This window comes from Patagioenas fasciata, chromosome 1 (genome assembly GCF_037038585.1).
Source record: "Patagioenas fasciata isolate bPatFas1 chromosome 1, bPatFas1.hap1, whole genome shotgun sequence".
Classification (NCBI taxonomy): Eukaryota; Metazoa; Chordata; class Aves; order Columbiformes; family Columbidae; genus Patagioenas; species Patagioenas fasciata.
The window spans coordinates 18,813,317-18,837,792 of NC_092520.1; the positions used below are offsets into that span (position 1 = coordinate 18,813,317).

The 24,476-nt window shown below is 38.7% G+C and overlaps 1 protein-coding gene across 2 annotated transcripts in view; it reads left to right on the forward strand.

Moving 5' to 3' along the window:
• The first annotated feature begins 665 nt into the window (after positions 1 to 665).
• The window catches only part of CUL5 (cullin 5), a 32,778-nt gene continuing 8,967 nt past the window's right edge, over positions 666 to 24,476 (forward strand). The window contains exons 1-13 of one of the 2 annotated variants that reach the window (XM_065831547.2): positions 666 to 1,019; positions 7,041 to 7,150; positions 9,433 to 9,532; positions 10,907 to 11,083; positions 14,106 to 14,247; positions 15,309 to 15,454; positions 15,531 to 15,611; positions 16,800 to 16,893; positions 19,663 to 19,793; positions 20,508 to 20,615; positions 21,417 to 21,481; positions 23,613 to 23,745; positions 24,270 to 24,401. In XM_065831547.2, coding sequence (XP_065687619.1) covers positions 996 to 1,019; positions 7,041 to 7,150; positions 9,433 to 9,532; positions 10,907 to 11,083; positions 14,106 to 14,247; positions 15,309 to 15,454; positions 15,531 to 15,611; positions 16,800 to 16,893; positions 19,663 to 19,793; positions 20,508 to 20,615; positions 21,417 to 21,481; positions 23,613 to 23,745; positions 24,270 to 24,401 — 1,443 coding nt within the window. In that variant the 5' untranslated portion in view covers positions 666 to 995. Of the gene's footprint in view, positions 1,020 to 7,040; positions 7,151 to 7,213; positions 7,288 to 9,432; positions 9,533 to 10,906; positions 11,084 to 14,105; positions 14,248 to 15,308; positions 15,455 to 15,530; positions 15,612 to 16,799; positions 16,894 to 19,662; positions 19,794 to 20,507; positions 20,616 to 21,416; positions 21,482 to 23,612; positions 23,746 to 24,269; positions 24,402 to 24,476 lie in introns of those variants that run through there. The other variant, XM_071803806.1, reaches the window with a different exon arrangement.

Here is a 24,476-nt window from a genome sequence, read left to right on the forward strand (position 1 = left end):
CGGTGCTGGTTCTCCCAGTGCCCCTACCGGAGCGCTGCCTCTGGCCTCAGCGCTGCCAGGGCCGGCCCGCGGGCGGCGGGGCGGCTGAGCGGCGCGGGAGCCGCACGCTGGCCAACCTCCGTCAAGTGCGGGATAGATTTATTTCTCTGCTTATAAATCTCATTACTGTGCCACGCTGAATTTTCTCCTCTCTTTATGTGGCTCAGCTTCACGGCGGTTTGCCGGGGAGAAAGTGCGGCGGGTCAGGAAGGCAGCGAGGGTGTTTGCGCGGGGGGCGCGTCTACGGCGGGGATGGCCGCGGGGCCGCCGGAGAGAGCAGCAGCGCCCTGCCGCCGCCCGCCGGCTTCCCGGGAGCTGCCCGGCGGCCACCCCCTGTCGAAGGTGCTGCCTGCCAGGGCCCGTCCGCGCTGAGCCGCCATGGCAAAGACCTTCCCACGGCAGGGCCACGGCGGCAACGAGCGGGACCGCGGAACGGGACGGGACGGGACGGGACGGGACGGGACGGGACGGGACGGGACGGGACGGGACGGGACGGGACGGGGCGGGGCGGGGCGGGGAGGGGCGGGGCGGCGGGGGCTCCCCCGCGTGGCGCAGCGGCGGCGGGCCGGCAGGGGGCGCTGCAGGCGGAGGCCGCAGCCCGAGAGGCCGCGCTCGGCGGCGGGGCCGGCTCCTCAGCGCCGCATCATGTGGGCCGGCCCCTTCCATGGAGCCGGGGCTGCTGCCGAGCGCCTCCTGGGCGGACGCCGCCATGAGGCTCTGAGGGGCGGCTGCGTGAGGAGAACCCAGCCGGTCGCGCTGCGGAGCACCCCGAGCCTGTCGCCTGCCTCGCCCCCGGGCAGGGGAGCCCAGCGCTGCGGCTGCTGCTCGTGCCGCCGCCGCGGGTCCGGGCGGGCGGGCGGGCGGCCCGGGGCCATGTAAAGCGGCAGCGGCCGGGGGGAGCCGAGCCCGGAGAGAGGAGCGGCCGCCGCCGGCTGGGGAGGCCCCGCGGGGGGATCATGGCGACGTCTAATCTCTTAAAGGTGAGAACGGGGCCTGGCCGGGCCCTGCATGCGGAGAGAGGCGGCGGGGGCCGGGCGGCCGGGGCTGCCCCGCCGCCGGCTGGGCCCTGCGGGTGGCTGGGGCGGCCGGGCCGGCGGGGACAGGCCGCGGGCGCCGCTGCCCGAAGTTGCGGTTCCCACGCGCGGGGGGCGGGCGGCCCTCCCGCAGGTGACCGGCCCTGGCGCCGCGCCCGAGTCGCTGCGGGACCAGCGGCCTCGGCCGGGCCGGCCCGGGGCCGCCGCTGCCAGCACCCCCTCCCCCCGGTCTGCCCTCCCAACTCGCGTCGTTGGGAAACAGCTCCGCGTCGTGCTGTTGGGGCACGGTGTCGTCTCTTTGTTTATTTAAGAAGACCTAGGCATATGGAAAATGAGTTTTAAGTTAAACAAAGAGTTGAAAGATGGCTTCGCGGTGGGCAGGTGTCATTATTTGTGTTGCCGCCGTATCCCAGCTTTTTTGTTAACTACAGATTTTCTGCAGAGAAGAACTCCTGGAGGCCTTTCACTTATGTTCAGCAGCTTTGATTTTGCAGTCCGATGTTTCCAAGCACTTTCCCGGTGTGTGGTGACAGATGTCAGTCACCCCGGGCTGCTGCAGGAGTTTCCAGTCTGACAGCCCGGTTTCTGCGCTCAGGACTGCCTGTCCTGATATCTGTGGCATGTGTGTGGAGAAGGCTGTATGTGGCCTTTGAGGCCATGCCAGCACATGGAAGACGGGCCTACTTTAAACAACTGTTACTAATGCCTCCAGTGTGTGTTTCTAGAATATCGGTGCAGTTAGGATGAAAGGCCTTGGGAAGGCTCTCTGCTGAACTTTGTCAGTTAGCAATTTACAACACATATAAATATAGAACGATACATGTGTTCAGTACCATGTGTTATAGTTAAATGTGATTCTGAAGGAGGGCTGCTTACATTTCAGCAATATGACCTATTTTGGGTGTATAGATTTGGCCTGAAACTGCTGGTTGTATTGCTGAGACACTCATTGTGAAGAAATGAGAAATAATTGATAGCCTTGTTTCTTCCTGGTATCCAATAAAAAGTTTCTAGTATTAAAAAAATACATTAAATTTTGAAATGGAAACGTAATTGCAATGAATGTAATTCATTTCTCAATATTTTTTTATGCCAAAGCAGATAGGTAGTTAGATTTTTAAGCAGGTAAGCCTTAGACAAAAATCTAAAATGGAAGAATCCGAGAACATTGATGAAAATAATAACATCCCTTGAGAAGAAATGTGCTTTTTCTGCAAAAGCATGGTTTTACAGCAGGGCTCAGACAGTTTATCTCCTTGTTAACATTTTAGTCTATCTCTTTGCTATATGTTTAAGGATCTCTGGAGAGACTGATGTGTGCTTTGATGAGACATGTGGTTGTATAGCCTGTAGTAGAGAGAAGACACATAGGCATGTGCAACTTGTCAGCATTCCACATCAGCTTTTTTGGAAGAGTAATAGGCGTACAGTAAGTGCAAACAGACTCAAAGGCCTTGATTCTGTGAGATGACTCTTGCTGAACCAAAACGTTTGCATTGGCTAGTCATGTTTTTGCAACTGGCCATTGAATCACTAATATTTTATATTGACAGCAAGATAAATATGTACAGTGTGTTTTAAATAGTGCTACAGAAATACCTGTTCTAAAATAGGTCTTTCAGGTGACTTGGAGTGTTTTTGAACACTGTAACTTACTAGTGAGTGAGTTTTCCAAAGACAATGAAGTGGGAGTCCTGCATTACAGAAGGAAGTATTGTATAGTGATTTGACTTTGTTTATAATGATACCATAAACCAATGCAAGAACTGGAACTAGTTGAGGTCTTTTGTTCCCAGATTGTGCTCATTGGAGTGCTCTTAGAGAAGCAAACTGTTGATTGCAGGTTAGTGTTGATTGGCAGTGCCTCATGCTGTTTGAGGCTGTGAAACTTCTGCTTTAATGTTTGGGGAAGCAAAAAAAAGCAACATCTCAGTACCGTAAAAAAGATAAGAAAGGAGAGGTGTTAAAAATCTGTGAGGTTTTTCCCTATCTTCCAAATAAGCCTGCATAATCAAATCTAAGTTAGGTTTGGACAGGTCTGGTTTTTGCTAGGCTAAACAGGAACAAAGGGTTTTCTTCGGTTTTCCCTCATCGTTTGACTTTCTACATAGCTGAGATAATGAAGTGAAATATTCTTTTGTTATTCTAACAGATACTAGCTGAATCTAAATCTGACTGACTGTTGTGATTTTAAAGGCCATTGTTTAAACTGCACTGGTGCATAATTTTCCTAATGGTAAATTATTTTTTTGATGAGGAGCATATTCCCAGAGAGGCTTCTTTACATGCAAAATTGGAATGACCATCGCTGAATCCCGGTGAGATACAACAAATTGCAATGTGATGAAGGTATTGAGGTATTTAGTAAGAGCCAGCTGTTACGTGGTAAGCCAGTGCATACCCTACTTGTAGCAGAACTGCTCTGCCGCATTGAGGCCATCACTTTACTGTGGGTGACAGCCGTTACTAGGTGAGTCCCCTGGAGTTTTTTCTCTCAATGTACTTGTGGCCGTGGCACTTCTAAAGTGGGGTACTTGGTTTCAGGGGATGTGTTGGACTTGTAAGCTGTTCCCTTTGCGGTGACGAGATGGTCTAAACCAATTCATTCATGTGACATGAAGATACATGAGGTTTTTTTGCAGCTTCTGGAACAGAAAGCATGTCAGTTTATGGCAGCAAAAGAAAAACCTGTAGCTGTATCCATGCTGACTGAACTTGACATTTCTGTAGAGCTTTACTGGAGCTGCCAGCAAATGAAGGAGTCCATCCTTGCAAAATGAATTGCAGCTTGAGTTTGATATTAGGAGAAAGAAGCAGATTTTCTGTAGACTTAAGTGAAATGAGAGCTGTTATTCACCTTTGCCTTGGTATAAAGGAAAAGTAAGTCTAAAGAGTGAAGTTGTAGTATATATTTCAGTGGAGTGTGTGAAGTAGTAAAGTTTAGTGTTAAAATAGAACTTAAATCTCTGTGGACAAATTTACTGAAGTGACTTTTGAAACATAACATATTACATAAGTGGAGTTATTTTTCCAAGTATTAAATTTTAAACTCCTGTAATGGTTAGTTAGCCAGAGTACAGCAATCAGTTGGAATCCATGTTATCAGAGAAGATTTGGTAAGTGGAGTAATTTTATTTTGTCAAAGCCATGACTTACCTTGCTGCTTTCTTTCCCTTGGTAACTGTGGTTTGAGACAACAAGATGGGAAAGAAAAGTTACCGAGGACACGCTGCTCAGAAATTGCATAGATTTGCAGGTGGCTCAGCAAAGTAGGAGATAGGTTCCTCGTGTTGTCTGGGTCACTGGCGTATGTGTGATTTTGCTAACAACTCAGAATTGCCACTCTTTGACCTCCTCTTCTATTATAGAATTTGGTTTTCTGGTGGACTAATAGGGGTAGAACTAATTAATGTGAATGACACACAGTAGGTGGTACTGTGGACTCTTTCTTCTTGTAATTTCAGTACAAAAGCGTAAGGTCACGGAAGCCTGAGTCCATCTAGAAGATTTTTAATTGTTTATTGAACTTAAAAAATACTTTAGTTGAGTGGGATTTTTTAATCAATTTTATTTCCTCTTCTGCTTGATTTATAAATAAAGGATGAAGTGTAGAACAAAAGCAAACAAAAAGAGTTTTACTCCTATATATAGGAAACAATGTTCTAAACTTACCTAATAGCATTTTCTGTCAAGCTTTATTTGGGGAATTATTTTACGGAGGTACGTGTTCGTTAGAAGCGGACATGCAGTTCTTACAACTGAAATGATGTTTTATGTGTGCTGCTTAGCATGAACTAGGTAATCACAATCTAAATCAAATGAACACAGTGTTTGCAATTCCCCCCATGTTTTACAGGGAAAATAATCTTATCCACAAAGATATAGCATTTGTTTTTGATGCTCAGCTGTTTTCAGCAAAGGGCTGAATTGTATGTCTCCAAAAATGGAGAACAGGCTTCTTACCTCTTCCAGAAAACGTATGGGATCTACTCTGAAGTTTCACTCCAAAGGAGAACTTTTGAGGAAGATGGTTTTACTTATTTTGTAGTGCCTTTTCTGAAACTTCTAGCTGTTCAGTAGCTGGTTTTTCAAGTCCATTACCTGCAAAGAGGGACTGGGAGCAGAAATATCTGCAAGTAGAAACTAATAATTTTCACAGGACCAGGAAAGATTAGAGCAACCCATCAAAGTTTAGGGAATAACTGTAAAGCCAGCTGTATGTGGGGGGAGCAGATAGGTGATGATTTTCCAAGATTTGGATTAGTATTTATTTTTTTTTTCTTTACAGTTGAATAGAACAGGCAAAACTTGAAATTGGAAAACGTTTTTACTTCCTTTTTTATGTTGAAAGAACTAGAAACTTTTCAGGCACTGCTTCTGTCAAATCTGTGTTCAGTACCTACTGCAATGGTTTGATAATGCTGTGAGGCTTCCAAGTGCTGTTGCTGTAAAAAACAGTTACTGTGATGCCTCTTGCATCTTTGCAACTTGAAGATGAGGCATCTTTACACTTGAGAGCAGCAGGGGATAGTTTCCAAACCGTGCTTATGCTAAATATTAAATAGCAGATTTCATTGTAAATTTCCACATAGAAATTAATCAGAAGGAGATGGCTGAGAGAGTGTGGCATGCTGCTTGGGCTTGTTTATCTGAAGAGATGTTAGTGGCAGAAGAGTGCACTTGTCAGAATTTTAAGTAGTTGGACTGTATTATTTGCTGTATTTGAAGTGAATTGTGTCAAATACGGTATTACTAGCCAAGACAATGATCTGTTCAAAAGTAAACAGTGCATTGGAACGTAGTACTGCAGATAATTCAACCAGTAGTCTTTCCGCCACAGAACTCTTGATAAATTTTTCTTTAATTGCAGGTTTTTCTTTTTAAAATGTCGAGCTGTAAGCAAATAGGATCACAACATAAGCAATAAAACAGTTGTTTTTCTCTTGAAGTTTTTGTTTAGTTTTGTGGGGGGTTTTGTTTGTTTATTGTTGCTTGGTTTGGTTTATTTTTTTAATTATGAAAGTTAGCCTTTATACTGCAGTGAGATTTTTCAGAATAATCAGAATGATATGGGAGCATTTCATTTCTTTCTCTCTCCTCTTAATTTGCATCATAAGTTTGAAAAAAAATCACCTTAGATTATATTTTTTTCAGCACGGTATAAATATTTTTTATTTTTATGAATTGTAGCCTTACCATAAGCCAAACTGCTTATGGCCAGTTAAACCACAGGAAGGGAGTCTGTGATACAACAGCTCCTACATTACGCTGCTTCCTTCCTCTCTCTTTGCTACTGATGCCAAATGCACAGTGGAGAAAAAAGGTACATGGCAGCATCCACAGGTACTATTCCTGATTCTAGGCTGTTGGTTTGGTAACGGTAATTCATTCAGGGTGGGTTTGCAACTCTGCCTCCTGACTTTCGTTCCCTGTACCTTGGTTGGGGCGATGAAGCTGAGTGTCATTCATGTTGTCCATGTATAACTTTGTTAACAGCTGAAGAATGCTTGCTGGAACTTGTTGCATTGTAGGTAACACAGTGAATAAAAGAAGTTGGCAATCTACTTCTTTAAGAAACAAATAATAGCTCTGTCACTTTTAGAATAGTACTGTGAGAAGTGTTGTTTGGCTATGGTGGTGTAGAATCATAGAACAGTTTGGGTTGGAAGGGACCTTCAAAGCTCATCTAGTCCAACGCCCTGCCATGAGCAGGGACATGTTCAACCAGATCACGTTGCTCAGAGCCCTGTCCAGCCTGGCCTGGGATGTCTCCAGGGATGGGGCATCTACCACCTCTCTGGGCAACCTGGGCCAGTGTTTCACCACCCTCATTGAAGCTCAGATGCCAGCTTAGGAGAGACACCTCTGAGAAGAAGGTATTTTTACATTAACCGTAGAAACTGCTATCCTTAAAGATAACTTTAAATAAGAAACTGTGTTATTAACAATATTTTTTTTCCCTTTTAGAACAAAGGTTCACTTCAATTTGAAGACAAATGGGATTTCATGCGTCCTATCGTTCTGAAACTTCTTCGTCAGGAGTCTGTCACAAAACAGCAATGGTTTGATTTGTTTTCGTGAGTAATCTTTTAGTATCTTAACATCCTTCTGCATATTTAGAATACAGTTACGGTACTGCTGATACAGAAGTCATGTATGGCACTGACTGTGGGAACACGTAGAACAAAACTACTCATTTAAGTTTTATTAAGTGGTAAGTGTGCCTACATCACTATAAATGTGCAAAAGTAGAGTTTTGCTGAGATTCAGATTTTTGCAAATAAGATGGAGAAAGAACAGCAGAGCTTTTGACTTCAGTTGATCATAGGAAATAAGTTTTGTACCTACCCACAACTTTTTGTTAGAATTAAAAATGTTTACTGCTTTGGCAGTAAGTTCATTTAAAGGCAGTTTGCTGAATGCTAGATTATTTTGATTTGAATGGCTTTCTTCTAAAATAACTTAAGAATGTTACTGAAGTAACAGGGTAATGCAGTTTAACTGGTATAATTTGAATAGTTTTATACCCTGAGAAAAATATATATAATATTTTTCAGACAGTGTTTGCATTATTGTATTTTCTAAAAGCCCTGCCGTTTTCCTCCTTCCAAAAAGCCAGTAGTTGCTTCCTGTTAGGTGATTATTTTTTTTCTTAAAATATATCATGTGACCTTTGCCAACATAATATGGAAGTGAGTTACAACATATACATTGAAAGTATATCTAAAGTAATATTTGTCTCAAAAAAGTTATTTTCCCTCATGTACAGTTGTAGCTTAAATCTGCAGTCTCTCCTTCTGCTTTTTAAAATCTGTCACAAAAGTGTTTTATGTTGAAACGTAGTCTTGTTGCAGTCTGTATCTTTATTGCTCTTTTTGGTGAGGATGGTGCAGTGATTCTTTTTACACCCATCTCACTGCACCTGTCACACTTCTCTGCCAACCAAAAGAAAATGTAGTTTATCATGTAAGGAGTTTTAATATCTTGTAATGTCTTAGCTATAGTAGTTGGCAGAAACATTATATAGTTAAGATACAGATTAGGTTCTGAGTCATTGCTTTCATTTTTAATAACTAGTTCAATAATTCTGCATTGGTATTGAAATTTTCCGTTTGTTATTTTTCTTCTAGCTGAATTATTGAACAGGACTTAAGTAATGTTATGGCTGAATTAAGGGTGTTGAAGGAAAGGATCCCACTCTCTTAGGTTGCTATTTTTGGACAGTGCTCCTTGTTAAGCTTTTAAATAAAAATTCAAAATCTGTAGGTGTCTTCTGCCTGCCCTTTGAGTATAATTATCCAGTATTGCTTTTTTCAATACTGTCAGAGAACAGTGGTATTCTAAATACAATAACACCTTTTCTGCATGTGAACGTTGCGTAAGTCTCACAAGTTAGGAAGACTTCGTAAATCATGGGCCAACACCTGTGATCTGGGCCAAAGGAGCTCTACCTTCTAAGTTTTGCCTTTTCAGTTAAACTAAAAAAGATGCTTTTGTATTGAAACAACTGTATTGATTTAATAGGAACACGGCCATACCTTTAGATTATATAGTTGCTTTCCCGCAAAGATGTGGCCTTATTATTAATAGGAGGAAGACCCAGGGGATGGTAAGGAGTCAAAAAAGTCTTGCTAGCCCACGTTTTATATGACTTATGGTTAGGACTGTAACTTGCTTTATTTAATCTTTAGCCTGGTTGTCAGCTAGGAAAAACAGGAATTTATTTGAATGTTGACTAAAACTCATTAATAGAATTTTGCTTTGTGATGCTGTTTGGTAGCTTTTCTGCAGTAGGGTTTCACTTTAGAAAGCTACTCATCATGAAATGTTTATGTGATCTTATTAAACTAAGTAAAACATCTTTTAAATTACCTGATGCCTCTGAGCTCAAATTTCTCACAAGGAAGGTCTGTTTCCTTTGCAGCACAAGGATGTAATAGTGCTTTGATCCTGAAACTGTGGGTGAAGGCTGCATGTTAATGAATAATATGGGCTGAGTAGTAATGCTTCTACTGGCAAGTGATTTCTGTCTTTGTCAAAGAAAACATTTGTCCTTAATGCAATAAGAATAATTGATTAGATACTGAAATCAGAATTGGCTTCTACATCTCCTTGACCACAGCCTTTTCCTAGATAGGTTGCTGTTTCTTGCTTCCAAGACTTTCTTGCAGCTTCAATCTCTTCTCCAAACGTGTTTTCTTCCTTCTCACTGGGATCTAACCATGTGTTGTTTGACAGTGATAGATAAAAGCTGTACTAATTTCTTAGGCATACTTAAGTTATGACTGTTTAAGCCTCATACATTACAGCATTAAACTTTGAGTAGCTGTAACTAAAAGATGGATAAATTATTTTTTAGAGATGTACATGCAGTTTGCTTGTGGGATGATAAAGGTCCAGCAAAAATCCATCAGGCTCTGAAGGAAGACATCCTTGATTTTATTAAACAGGCACAAGCAGTAAGTTCTTAATGTTTCATAACTTCTATTCCTATTTTTAGAAAAATAACCAAGTAGTTCTGACTTTCATTGGATCTAAATGCATTGCTTTTTTGTTTGAAATTCTGTGATGTTCCGGAGATCATAATTACCCTGCAAACTTCTGTTGACTAAAAGACTTAGCCGTGAGCATTTGCCTTTGCTCATTGTTTTCTCACAGTCCTTGAAACTCGGGTGGGCAAGGGTTTTTTGTGTTATAAAAAACAAAACAAAACAAAAAAACCAACCACAAACAAAACAACCCCCCAGCATTATTTTTGTTTATCCAGCAGTACTTATGGAATCTTCTTCCACTTGAAAACTTCTTGAGGCAAAATTTTCTATAAGAAATTACTGTCTGGAAAAAAACCCAGTTTGTCTAGCTTCAGTGCTATGCTGACATATTCATGGATGCCTTTAAAATAAGCCATATGTATGGTGTACTAGAAATATCTGTGCTATTGACTTGGCAAGCTTAACTGTCCAGTTTTATGGGCTTTTACCCAAGTGACTGAAGTTGTCAATAGATTAAAAGAAAATTTTTGTGTTTGTAAAATGTATAGCAAAAGATGTTCCCTGTAATAAGGGGTTCAAAAAGAGGGGGTTGTTAGGAAATTAAAAATAAAATAAAAATCCTGTGACAGAAGTTTGGAAGGGAGAAAATGAAAGTCTATAAAATCTTTTAGTGAAGAGATGTATGCCACTAAAGCTTTGCTTAAGGGAAAATAGTTTATTATGGAGGCCTTTGTATAACCAGGCATATAAATGTTGATTTTTAAGTTCCATCAGCTTGCTTGTGTACATGCACAAATGCTGTGCTGAACTAAGGCCTTCTATATGGTCTGCATTGGTTGGTGTTTGAGTGGCATCTTTTTAGGCATTATGACAGCTATTGTTCAATGTAGTTGTAGTTTCTAGGCTTTAATAAAATATACATGTTAAGTAGGTACTGGGGTCTAATGAAAGAAGATGCTGTTGCATAGTGTATAACATAGTCCTTACAAGTTTGGGGTTTTTGTGTTTTTTTAGGTATGGTTGTACCAGTACATGCCTTTAGACCAAAGGTTTTAATCTTTTTGACTTGCAGATGGCTTAAAACAAAGAAACAAAAAAAAGTTCATTTGATTACCTGATTGCTGTTGCCTTTCATAACCTTTTAGAAATGATCCATGTGCCTTGGGTTGATAACCACTTCCCTAAAATAAATGGCACTTAAATATGTAGACTTTCTTATTCTGATATAGCTGTATGTTTGAATTCTCTACAAGCAGTTATTTTCAGTATAAGCAAAGGCAATCTGTATTTTGTGCAGATATTTCTTTATAAATTACCTGCTCTTGTCCCTGCCTCCTCCAGAGAGTGCTGAGTCATCAAGATGATACAGCTCTACTAAAAGCCTACATAGTGGAGTGGCGCAAGTTCTTCACACAGTGTGATATTTTGCCCAAGCCATTTTGTCAGTTAGAGATCACTTTAATGGGCAAGCAGGGCAGCAACAAGAAGTCTAACGTAGAAGACAGTATTGTTCGAAAGGTAAGTGACAGATTTAAGAGTTTTGTTGTGCGCTGTTCTGCCTACAGTAACAGTACAGAAGGGATTCTGTAGCTGAAGATGAAATTGCGCTAATAGTGTAATATAATGTTATCATTTCAATGGGAGGGTCAGAACAGCATTGCAATAGTTTAATTCTGTTTCTCTAGTTTTGCTTTGGCTATTAACAGTTCAGGTGATTAAGGTACTTCCTCGTTCGGCTTTGGGTGTGTTTGGGTTAGTGTGCTTGTTTAATTATGACTTGAATCCTGGGGCAGGAGGCAGTTTTAAATTCACCTACTGTTTCTATACTTGTGAGTAGCAAGAGTACTTATATATATGTGAGTAGTTTTTGTACTCCTAGCTTATTTCTCTAGGCCAAGATCTTAGCTAGAGCACATCTCTGCATTTCACAAATGACCATTTATATGTTGTCATCTTAAGTTAAATATGGCCATTGATCTCCTAATTTCCCCTTTTTCCTCCGAACTCTCATATCAGTGAAGAGATTGGACACGTAGAATTTTGTGAATGTGATCCTTTTACTCTTTCATATCAAACAACTAAAGTCCAGAGTTTTGGGTACGGAGTGCTCAGTGTTCTGAGTCACATGAGTAATGGTCCTTGAAATGGCATTAGTCTTTTATTATAAGAAAAAACAGAGCATATCAGTTGTAAAGTGTTAAGTCCTTTAGTTTAATGTCATTCATTATCCCTTTTCATTGCAGAAAGTATCTGTAGGGAAATGAAATGTCTTCAGAAATCTTTCATTTGGTACTGAAGATCATTGTAACTGTGCCCCTGTCTCCAGGATGGGAAGAACAAAATAGTTCAATTGCATTAATTTGGGCAAGCGTTTTTTCCTGACCCTTGTATTTTGACATCTGATCCTCTATACCCCTTGAAGAAAAGGAATAGAGAACAACGACGAGAGGAATCAGTGCCTTGTTACCTTTTTTAGTTCCGTTGTTTGTTGAAGACATGAACTTATTAGATTCTCCAAGATCTGGCAAACTTGAACTCTTAACTCTGCTGTATGCAAAAGGCAGGAGAACTAAAATGAAAGAAAAAAAAAAAAGGTGGAGTGGAGAAGGTAGTGAGGAGAAACTGGGAGAAAGAACTGGTGTCTAACAACTCGGATTTTGTTCAGGATTGAACCTGATGGAGATGTGTCTTGTCTCATCTGCAGCCCAGTTAGGACCATTTCATGACTGGGACATGAAAGCCAAGAGTCCCCAACCTACCTTATTATTTCATATTCGCTACTGAAGGTCACTTCCTGTTTCTGGCATCAGTCTCTAGTTTTCTAAAAAGCACCTTCTGAAAACTTTTCCCATGCTTGAGAAGTTCTTCATGCAGTCACTCAAAATTATATCTGTGTTTTCCTTCAAATATCTCCACAAAAGTTTCTTATCCATAATGTCTAAAAGCAGTTTGACCATGACTAAGCTGTTAATGTGCCTGCCAGATTGCTTGACATTATATGACTGTTTTCTTCTCCACTTTCTCCTCGTTTCAGCTCTTGTAAACCAATTCTATAATTGTACAGTGCAACCATAATGTGCATATCAGTGATGATAAAAGAATGAAAAAAGTAATCGAGGAAGCATAATCAAGCACATCTTTGTTTCTGATAATGTTCCAGTGTTTTAAACAATAATTCTCTTCCAACACATATGACTTTGGTGTCAGAAATGGAAATTTAGATGAAATAGAGAAACAGTTATGGAGAAGTTAGGAATAAAGGATGATGAACTTAACTCTCTCGAAAGGCTATGTGACTCTTATTAGATGCTTGCTGTGTTAAAATCTAAAACTTACAAAGCAAGAGTGGACCAAGACCATCTGATCTTTACTATTAACTTTGCCATGCAACTGTTGAGTTGTCCCTAAGGCTGATTTTTTGTAAGCTTATTCACAGTCATGAGGTGAAGTTTGAATTGATGGATTTTGATTTCAACCTGCTTTCCCCTGCTAATGCAGGCTCACAGTTGGCATGCTTAAACTACATTTGTAGCAGTTACTGTCAAGTTTGAAGATACTGTTAAGTTTGAGCTTTCTTCTAAAGCAGTGAAATTGCATGAGTTGGATAGAAAACATTAACGTTGTCTTTTAAGATTTGGCATAATGTCATTAGGTGTTCAGTGACACACAGAAAGAGCCAGCTCCAGTGTCTAAGGGCAAAATAAATGACCACAGTAACTTGAATTCTAAGGGAAAATAAGTTTTGGAACTAACATATGGCATGCTTTGAGTATTTACTGCTGAACAGCTGGTGGAGCTTAGGTGGACATAAGTATGTCCTGGCCATGCCAGCTTTTTGTGTTGCTCAGCTGCAGCACGCTGGCTCTGGTGATCAGGTGTCATGCAATACCTTTGCAGCAGTGTCAGAAGCAATCTCACACACACAAAAGTCACACAATGGAACATGAAGGGACCCTTGACTGATGAGGATTTTGTTTGGAACCTCCATAACTAATTTTAAAATTTCACAGTGCTTAGATGAGGTTTGGAGTTTTTTATAAATTATGTATGCTTTACTTGCATATTGAACTTTCATGAATCTCAAACCATCATTTTCTTCTTTACATAACCATGATGTTAATTGGGGTTTTGATTTTGTTTAAGACTGAACCTGCTAAATAGCAAACTGTATTTGGATGTTTGGCTCCAAAGTACCCCCTGATACTGCAACTCCTGACGCATTGCATTGCTGGAAAAGTTACTTGACTGATAACTGAGAACTGTAGAAATAATACATAATTATTGAATTAATATTTGAATCAAATACTGCTTCCTCTTGCTGTCCAGTTACATAAATTAAGGTTAGACTGTAAGCTGAACATTACTTCTATAACAAGTTTAGAGCAAGATATAGTTCTAAGGTAGCTGCACTGCTGTATATATATAACCTGAAAATTACATGATAAATTGCTTGATTTCTGTTTCTGATCTCTCGTATTTCTTTTGGACAAACATAGGTCTGCGTTTCTGACAGGATATTTTTTTTCTTCCCGATACACAGCTCATGCTAGATACGTGGAATGAATCCATATTTTCAAATATAAAAAATAGACTTCAGGACAGTGCAATGAAGCTAGTTCATGCTGAAAGACTGGGAGAAGCTTTCGACTCTCAGCTCGTTATTGGAGTTCGAGAATCATACGGTATGTCTTGTGCACACTGACCTCTCTTGCCTCCTCGCTTTAATAACTGAATTTTCATCATACAAAGTTGACAGTTGTGGTAGGGCTGGAATGATTATCTCAGCATTTTGTATTGATTTTTTTGGTTGTCGTTGATATGTGATGCCAGTTAAATTCTGTTTAAAATCTTTAACATCTAATTGGTTTAGCTGTGCATCAGTTACCACAAAATCAGTGTCTTCAAAGAGCAAACTACTTTTTGACCTTTTAGGGTTGCAGGTATAACTTTATGTCTGTGCTGCTTTCTGTGCTGTTTCTGGTTCTTCAGACAGAAATGCTGAACAGGCTGCATCTCAGGACTCCCACTCTTTGCAAAACAGATCTGTGTATCTGAAACTTTTATGACATTTCGGTGTTGCCTGCTGCTGCTTCAAAGCTCTGCAACCTGTTGAATTAAACTTGGGGTTAATACTCTCTCAGATGGCTTTACAGATATCAGTTCATTTTTTTTTTAAGTGGATTCCATTTTAGGACTTTATTTATTTAATTGTAGCAGGTGAGAGGAAGGTGGAAACTTTTTTCCAAATATTGCAAAGCAGTGCAGTAAGCACACTGTATCCCTTCTTGTAAAACAGAAAAATAAAAACCAACTTAAAAAAAAAGTCTGAAATGAAGACTTTGGGCTTCTAAGAACAGTGTCTAAGAAAAGCCATTTGCTCAGTCACATGGAGAAATTTTCACTTTATTAGGCATTATGCCAAGCTTTTTCTTTTTAATTTTTATTTTTTCCCCTTTCCAATTTTGCAGTTGTATGTGTATTTCTGGTTACCATGTTTGAATGTCTAAAATGCTGGAGATAAGTGTGCACTTCTTTCCAGTTCCCTATAGTTAACCTAAATGTTTTTGGAGCAAAGACTGGATGATTTTGATTATCCTTAGGGATCAGAGTGCATTTATAGGATACTACAAATTGTTCAGTGCAACCTTTTAATACAAAACTCAGTTTAATGGGAGAGATTTGCTTATTCTTAGCCATGTACATTTTTAAGACTTTAGAGTAAGTTTGAACTTTCTCTTTGCAGTTAACCTTTGTTCTAATCCTGAGGATAAACTTCAGATATATCGGGATAACTTTGAAAAGGCATATTTGGATTCAACAGAGAGATTTTATAGAACACAGGCTCCTTCTTATTTACAACAAAACGGTGTACAGAATTATATGAAATATGTAAGTAAAAATTCTGTTGTAAGGTTGTTCTAAAAGTCCTAGTACTTAAAATGATTGCTTTTCTACTCTTGCACAGGCAGATGCTAAATTAAAAGAAGAAGAGAAAAGAGCACTACGATACTTAGAAACAAGGCGTGAATGTAACTCTGTAGAAGCAGTAAGTATAATGTGTAGATATGTTGATGTATTATATTTATATAGCATTATTACATTGCAGTTTTGATTTTTTTTGTGTGTCTGTGTTACAGTATTATTTGTTAGCGGTAGATTGATATGAAACTGTTGATTTTATAACCATCCATTATATTCTTTTCTTGCAAAAATCTGTGTTATTTTCCAATCTGGAAATTTACAATTTCTAGAGATGTTTTAATAGTAAATGTAGATCAAAAGTTCAGATTGAAGGGCAGGTTTTATTTGATTTGAGTTTTATTCTTTCATTTTGAGTCAGGTGCTTAACAGTGGATGAGAATGATGTTTGAAAATAACTGCCCAATCTAGTAGGTAAAGGGTATCTTAGCGCTCATTCAGAATACCTGGAAGAGTTATTGCTCCTTGCAATCAAGAGGAGCAGTAGAAATTTCATTAACGCTGTTCTAGATTTCCTCCTAGGCTGAAATGTGGGCATTTAATATAAAGGATGTTTTTTTCTTTTTTTCATGCCCCTCTACCCCTTGAGCAATATTTTACATAGTTCAGATTCTTGAGTAAGGTTTAACTGCAGTGAATAGTTCATGATTCTCTGTGTTCAAATTGGTTCAGGAAAGAACTTATTTTAAATAAATACCTTTTAAATCTGAATTTTCTGCAGTGGATCAAAATGTATTTTATGTCTTCTGTTAAGCTGTAAATCATTGATTTTGCACAGATATAAATTGTAACTCGTGTAAAGAGGCTGACAAAAGAGAGGTGGTTGTGATACGTCCAAGCAGTTTCTGCTCTAGATCCAACCACAGTGTCTTGTTCAAGCCAACCAGCCTTGTCCAAATAGGGTGTGCTGGAATGAGAACTGCTCTGAGCTCTTGGATGTACGCTTGGAAACTAAGTAGGGTAGTTGATGTTCCAAAAGTGATGGCTTCCTTGAAGGAAAAGAGGTGACAGAAATATTAAGCTCATTACTGGTTTGGAAGAGAGTTTACCACTTCTGCATTTTGAAGAAATACGTTCCCTGTATAGATTTTATTCAAACTACGTATATTTTTATGAATCAGTGAATGAATTAATCATTTTATAGAGCATAGTTTGTGAGAACAGGCTAGATTTTGTGTCATGGCAAACTTTAGACAGATCAGAGTTTAGTGTTCAGATGGCTAAACGAACTAATTCTGTATTTAATATATTTCAGCTAATGGAGTGCTGCGTCAATGCCCTGGTGACATCTTTTAAAGAGACTATTTTAGCTGAATGCCAAGGCATGATCAAGCGAAATGAAACAGAAAGTAAGTGAAGCTTAAAGAACAGTGCAGGATGAACTCAGCATCGGCTGCACAAAAATAGATTTGTTTGTAGATATATCAAATTACTGTTTTTAATAGATGGTGGCAGCGTTCCATAGATAAAATATTACTGCATGTGGGCAATTCTAGCCCACAAAAAATTACCATCATTGGTTACTGGTTTTTATATCGCTTCTGAAATCTGTATGTACAATACCCTAATTTGAATGACTGGATAGCTTTCATTTTACTTGAAAGAAAATGCTATATTGTGCTCTGTTTTCTTTATTTTTCCTACAACCTATTTTCCTCATGTTGACCAACTCTCGTTTATGTTGCGTGTGTGTTATTTTCTATTTCGATAGTTCAGATCCAAACACTCCCCCTACATTCCACCTCCACTACCCCCTCTCCCCTGGAAAAAGAAAGTGAAGCATTTCTTTACAAAGCTGTTTTTCTGAAAAGCAAGGAGGCATTTTGCTTATTCTGATTATTGGTGCAGGACCAATAGGTCAATGAACAAAATCTCTGCAAGTTTTTAATCTGTTTTTATAGCCAGTATGTCACTGTGAGTATTGCAAGTTAGCTCTGTATGCCTTTTTACAGTTTTCAAAAGTTTTCTTTAAACTCTGTTGCCATAATTTGAGAGGTTGGTGTGATTCAAAAGTCTTATGTTGGTCCTGTATGATAAATTAAACAAGTAATTAAAATGCAATAATTCATGTAGAGAAATTGAAAAAAAATAAAAGCTGAAATCACAGGTTAATTTTTTTTGAAGTCTCAGTATCCTGCGGCCAGGGAATATTTACTAATGTCTGTATGAAATTTTAATTTCTATGCAAATATGGAAACTTTTTAATGACTTAGAATGGTGTAGAAAATACTCACTTCTAAAGCTAGCATTTCAGAAAATATTTGACCTCAAAACTATGTCATACTCATCTGTTCATTTAGCAGTGTGATTTCTGGCAGTAGTCCAGAGCTAAATCTAGAAAGCCACTAAACTTCTTATGAGTATATGTTACAGCCTTTGGGAGAATACAGGAGGCTTATTTAAATGCAGAGCTTCAGAAGGGTTCATCTGTAGCATCCGAAACATCTTTCTTTAGAAACTTGTTGAAATATTCACACAGTTCTCTCTTTCCTTGTGGCTACATCTGCCCCATGATACTGCCTGGCTGCAAAATACTTCTGTTTAGTACATAAGAACTCAAGCATCTCTTTCAAATACTTTTTTTTCCTCTCCTCCTATACCTACCTGTGCTGTTTAAAATGTTTTAATGAAGGATGCAGGTGCACATGGTTTAAAATGTACTTAAAGTCTGGAGCTCTACATAGTAATATATACATCTGATAGTATTATCTGCTGTACTTCGCTTATACATGTGGCTTTCTGGTATTATTCGCCCCAAAGTATTTAATGATGTTTCCTTTATTAAACCGTATGTGACAAAAAAGGGCTGAGTTTTTGGCTATGAGCAGCGCACTACTGTAAAATAGTACTCAATATTTACATACCGTGCAAAGGAAGGCAGGCACAGTGTTTTCCATCAAGGATGTCGTAACTTGCAAACAGGCTTCAGAATTGGCTTAGTGCGTTTTTTGTTTGCTTATAGTATTGGGGGTGGGAGGCCTAAATTTTATTCTTGAAGTATTTCATGACAGAAATAAAAAGTAAACTTGACTTTTTTGAATACAAAATGAAAACAGAACTTGTTTAAGTGCCCCAACAACTACAATATGCATTTCTTTTGCTTTCAGTGTCCATAATGTGTTCTGAGAGAAATTCCAGTGGAATACTCCTTTTGGTTTTGTTACTTTAATATCTGTCTTTGAAGAATCTGGGTGGTTTTTGTTCCTGCAGTTTTAGGGATGCACCTGAAGTCTTTCTTTGTCATTATTTATTAGGAGAAATCACTGATTTTTTTTTTTCTTGAATTATTCATGCTATCACTAGTTTACAGAAACAGCTGTAGAACCCTTTAATGTGTCATTTTGTTTCCTTTTTTCCACCATCTCTTCCTCCCTTTCACCATTTTTTAAAGTACAGATGAAAAGATCTAGTAAAAGTCGAGCGAGCTTTTTGGATTTACCCTGTGTAATGTATGTAAATGTAAACTGCACTGAAAATACCTCTAAGTCTGTTTTTCCTGGTTCCTGAAATCCCATTTTTGAGCCCGTTGTGAGTTGTCTCTAGCATTCTTGCAAGCTCTTCTTGAAGGTTGTTGGTAGTTTCCATTCTTTAATTTGCATTGTTACATTCTAAAGGGATTTTTTTCCTTCTGTGCATTGTTTTTCAATTCGGTTCTGCAACAGTAGTTGTGATACAGAAGTTGATAACATCTTTTTCATCCTCTGTGGTGACTGGGTCTTGCAGGTGTTGCTGGCAAAGGTGTTGTGGAGAAAACAAAGACAGGGCCTCTGGCTTTTATCTCCTTTCACTCTAGATATAATATTGAGGAACAAAGCAAACCTATCAATGTATTTTTTTTTTTCTATCAGAAAAAGAATCGGAGTCCATGATCAGTTTGTTCTGCTTGTGATATTATATGCGTAAGCAAATACTACATTGCAATAAATATCTATTTTGCCTACAGAAGGATCTCCTTGTGGGACCAGAATTAGGCCAGTATTCAAAACATTTTTCCTTTTAAGGGATTATCTGTTCTTTACATACTCAGTGTTCCACTTGAGTTATCCCTGGCAGAAATGTTGTATTTGTTTTTATACAGGTCTTTGACTGGTGGTTTCAACAGTATTTGTATCTTTCAGAGTTGCATTTAATGTTTTCACTGATGGATAAAGTTCCAAATGGGATAGAGCCTATGCTAAAAGACTTGGAGGAACATATTGTTAGTGCTGGACTTGCAGATATGGTAGCAGCTGCTGAAACTATTACTACTGTAAGTGTATTGGCTTTTAATAAAATAACAGTGTGTGGGACATACATGTGAATAGAAATAATTCTTGAAGATTTTATGTTTAAACATCAAAATTTGATCCACTGAAAGTTTTAAATGTCTTTAGAATTTGGTTTTTTTATTCCTTATTTTCAGTTGTAGCTTTAAAACGTGAATCTCATTTGCAGTAAATAAAAGATGACAAATTGTGTGAGATACTGATATAGTAGGACTGTGTTAACGTCTTTAAAAGGCATAATCAATTATCTCAGAATTCTGACTTCCTGATGAAGTTTGATATTTGCTTTCAATCTGAGAGTGTTTGTTCAGTGTGGAAATTAAAGTTATTTTCTCACTGTTCTTTTTCAGCTTTTTATCATCTTTTTCTCTGGGTCTAGGAGGTCTGAGTATCTGCAGCAATTAGGATGTGCCTTTTACTGGTGCTTGAAAACTTCTTTAAAATTTATAAATTCTTGTACAGTATTGGAAAATTTTTATATACGCGTATGTATATTTGTATATTGGAAATACTGTCCCAAAAGTCTCTGTGAAGGCTTCCATGCTGTAGAGCTCTTCAGTACAGAGAATAAAGATAGAATGCTCATTCTTAGTGGCTTGAGGATACTACATTATTACAGATTAGGGAATTGCATGTAAGCTCACACTGAATTCTGTGGAGCCTCATTTTTTGATTTGATTTGATTTTTGCCTCTCTAGGATTCTGAGAAATATGTAGAACAATTGCTCACACTATTTAATCGATTTAGTAAGTTGGTTAAAGAAGCTTTTCAGGATGATCCAAGATTTCTCACTGCAAGAGATAAGGTGTGTATTTCTGCCTATCACTTGGTTTTGGTTTAAGAATTGTTGTAATTCATATTATGATGTCTCTGAAATCCTTGTGCTCATTTACTATTAATCTAGGAGCTGCTCTAACTCAAGTAAATAGACAGACTGAAATATTGATGAAACTTACTACCAACTGATTAACTTTTAATTTGTGTTGTAGTTGTGCATAAAGTTGCAATGATGTTCAGGTTTGTAATGTTGTAGAGTACATCTGAAGATGATCTTTGTATTGAGCACCTTAATATCTGATGCAGTAGTACACAGGGTGTTTCAAAAAGATGAACCCGGTTTGAAATCACTGTATCTCTGCAACCATGAACTATCAACTGTCGTCTCAATGCTGTCTGTACAGCAGGTGGAAGGAATGTAGAGCATTTATTAAAAGGTTACTAAAATTTGATAGCTCATTAAACCATTTGTAAATTTTTGTGTAGTTGTAATATATTGGAGCCATTTTTTTGAAACACCCTGTTTAGAATTTACTGCATATTTGGGTGTAGTCTCATTACTTCAGATACGCAACCTGCTCCATGCAGTCCCTTCCCAAGTTGTTGCGTAAAGGAAAGTAGTATGTTAATGGAAAAGAAGAAAATGCAAAAGATCAGTTAATGGCAAATTGAGCCATAGCGTTTGAACTCTCAAATTGAACATAAAATCCACAAACTTTGGACTACTATAAAAAATCAGATTAATTTCAAAGACAGACAAAATCTTTGTGATTTGTATGTTAAAGAAGTAAGGACTGAGTAAAGCATTTATAATCTAATTATTTTTCAGGCATACAAAGCAGTTGTGAATGATGCTACAATATTTAAACTTGAATTGCCATTGAAGCAAAAGGGGTAAGCCATATAAACTTTGTGTGAATCAAGCTTTTAAAATTGTTAAAGATTGAGCTTCTCTTTTAAAATATCTCTTCAAAGTAACACTGTATTTAAAAGTGCTTTGTGTTCTTCACTTGATGAAATTTCAGATTGTTTATCAACCTCTGGTAAGATGCTCTTCACATGACAGTGATTAGTGAATAGCAGCTGGTTTAAACTCAGGTTTATTTGTAGTAACTTGGGATCTGTTCTTTTATAGTAAGGAGTCAATTTGTTAGCTGAATTTACTTTCCTGGGTTATTAATTCCGAAACTTGAGTTGTATAACTCTGCCACAACTTCAGTAGAAGTCCTGGGGGAAACTGAGGCAGTGATCTTTATGGGATTAACTGTGACTGGTGAAGGTGGAACCACCCACATCTTGTGCCAACTGTGAGTGTGACCTGTCTGGGTGTTACGTTTTTGTTTCAGTGCAGGATTAGCCAGGTTAGTTTAAACCCTTTCTAGTAGATTAAGCAGACCTGTGTGACTCAAGGAAAAAAAAAACGTACTTGCAGTAGCCACTCTGCTAAGTCAGCCAAGAGGAGGTACCAGTCAATTAATTGATAGCATTAATTGATAACATTTAACACGTGATGTGCCACTTGAATAGGAATCTGTATGTATTTAGGTGGTTGGGATTACTTACATATAGTTTGTAGCCTGCTTTACTATGGAAACGAAGTTTATGTAGCTGGGCAGCCAGCTTCTCTTTCCAGTTACTTCTCCTTAGGAATGGATGGGTATAAATACTTGCTCAGCATTCCGGTTCTTACTGTGTTTGGTTTTGTACTAATGGTCAGCCTGGACATAGATTAGCCTTGCTGTTCTTTTATTATTGGGGGAACATGTTCACAAAAGAATGGATATGTGCTTTCTATAGATGTAGGCAAGGTAGAGGTGTTTTTTAGGTAATGTTTTCCTTTCCCCTGGGAGCATCCAAATCAATACCCATTCACACTGTTACACTCCTAAAGCTAAACCTGCCTAGTGATTTCTTAGAAACCACCATGATGGCAATGGTTCTCTCTTCAGAATTCTTCTTCCCAAGGTCTTTCAAGTTGTCTACAAATGCAGCCTGGTTTAAGTAAAATGAAACTTCATGCTGTTTAACTTGTGTTATTAAATTCAACATAAGAATATGGAATTTGGTAATTTGTCATTGCTGCCAGGATCTCGAAGACTCCTCCTCAGAAATACCTGGGACCACACTGATTAAATAATGTCTTGTAATAACCAAAAGACTAGAGATCTGCTTTTACTCCAAACAGTCTTTAGGAGGGCAGAAGACACTAGCCTGCAAGCTGCTACATGAATTAAAAAGGTCATCTGAAGAGTTTTAGCACTGTCTACACTAGTTGATTAGAGGGTGAGAAAATGAGCAAGAATGCTGGGTTCCTGAGCGTCCCCACAGCTACTTACCTGCTGTCTGACTCGCTGCCTTTGATTTGGGCCCTAGAGACTAGCAACCAAAGTGGTGCCATCTGCCTGGAGAAATAGGGATTGGTCCTTGGCGCTGTTTTATTCACTGGTCTAGACACAGGTTCAGAATATGACCTTGTGCATGTGTGCTTTGTGAAAAGCCACAGTCTGTATACTGTAGCAACTTGTTCAACTGTAATCTGCTTTTAATCCCCAGACTGTTTATATCTGTTAAAAATAATTTTATCCTGTTGGGTTTTGCAGTCTGTAAAATGTAGTGCAGGAGACTGTTCTTGAGACTTTCATTTGAGCATATGGACAAGATGAATGAAGCATTTCACTGTAGCATTTGTTACTTCTTTACTGGAACACTTCTTGCCATGCAATATTTAGTTGTTTCAAACTGTAGTTTCAACATAATCCTTTGTTGTTAGAGTTCTAAAATTAAAAGGAGTTGGAATGATCAAGCTGTAGCAGCTGCCTCAAAATGTTTGGTAGGTATTTATTCTTTCAAGAAGAAAATGGAGTTATCCTTAATTTTTTGTTAGTTTTAGCAAGGATATGAATTCAGTACCGGCATCCTTGCCAAGGGGGTCAGGAAAGAGTGCTCTGTCTTGTTAACAGTGTGACTACTCCAGAATAGCAGGATTCTGTACAACTTGAAGATACATTGTTCTTCTTCTATTTAGTGTTGGATTGAAAACACAGCCTGAATCCAAATGCCCTGAGCTTCTTGCTAATTACTGTGACATGTTGCTAAGAAAAACACCACTAAGCAAAAAACTAACCTCTGAAGAAATCGAGGCAAAGCTTAAAGAAGTGGTACGTTTTTGCTTTCTACTTCCTGATTATTCTGACAAATGAATTTATTTACTTATGTGGGACAAGGCTTTGCTCTTCAAAAAGTTATGTAAGGTGTAATAACAGGGAAAAGAGTTTATTATGCTGTGAAGCATGTGTGTTTAAATCTTGTAAACCATGCAGCGTTTCATGTCTCTGTGTCAGTTCACAAAATCAGTATGTTACATTAGTGCCTATATCAGACTGTAATGTATTGCAGTAACTAATGTAAGTCTAGAAAATAATGCAGGAGACTTTCACATATGGTGTCAATGCCTTTTTTGATTTAAGAGAAAGTTCTCAATGGTTGACAAATAAAGCAATTGGAGGTGTGGTATTATCAAAGATTCATAGCTGATGGCTGTGATAGTATTAACACAGTTGCTTTAATGGAACATCAAGTAGCCTTTTCCTCCTATGTAGTCTGCAGTGGCATTAGATCAGCATTCAAACAGTTGTCTGACTGACAGTGCAAATAAATGTATTAAAATCTACTTTTTTGACAGCTTTTGGTACTTAAATATGTACAGAATAAAGATGTTTTCATGCGATATCACAAAGCTCACTTAACAAGACGCCTGATACTAGATATATCAGCTGATAGTGAAATTGAGGAGAATATGGTGGAATGGCTCAGAGTAAGTAGCCTGGCATCTTTCTTACTTTGGTTGTGCCTCTTGCTTGTGGTATTAATTCCCACTCTTGAACTTAGA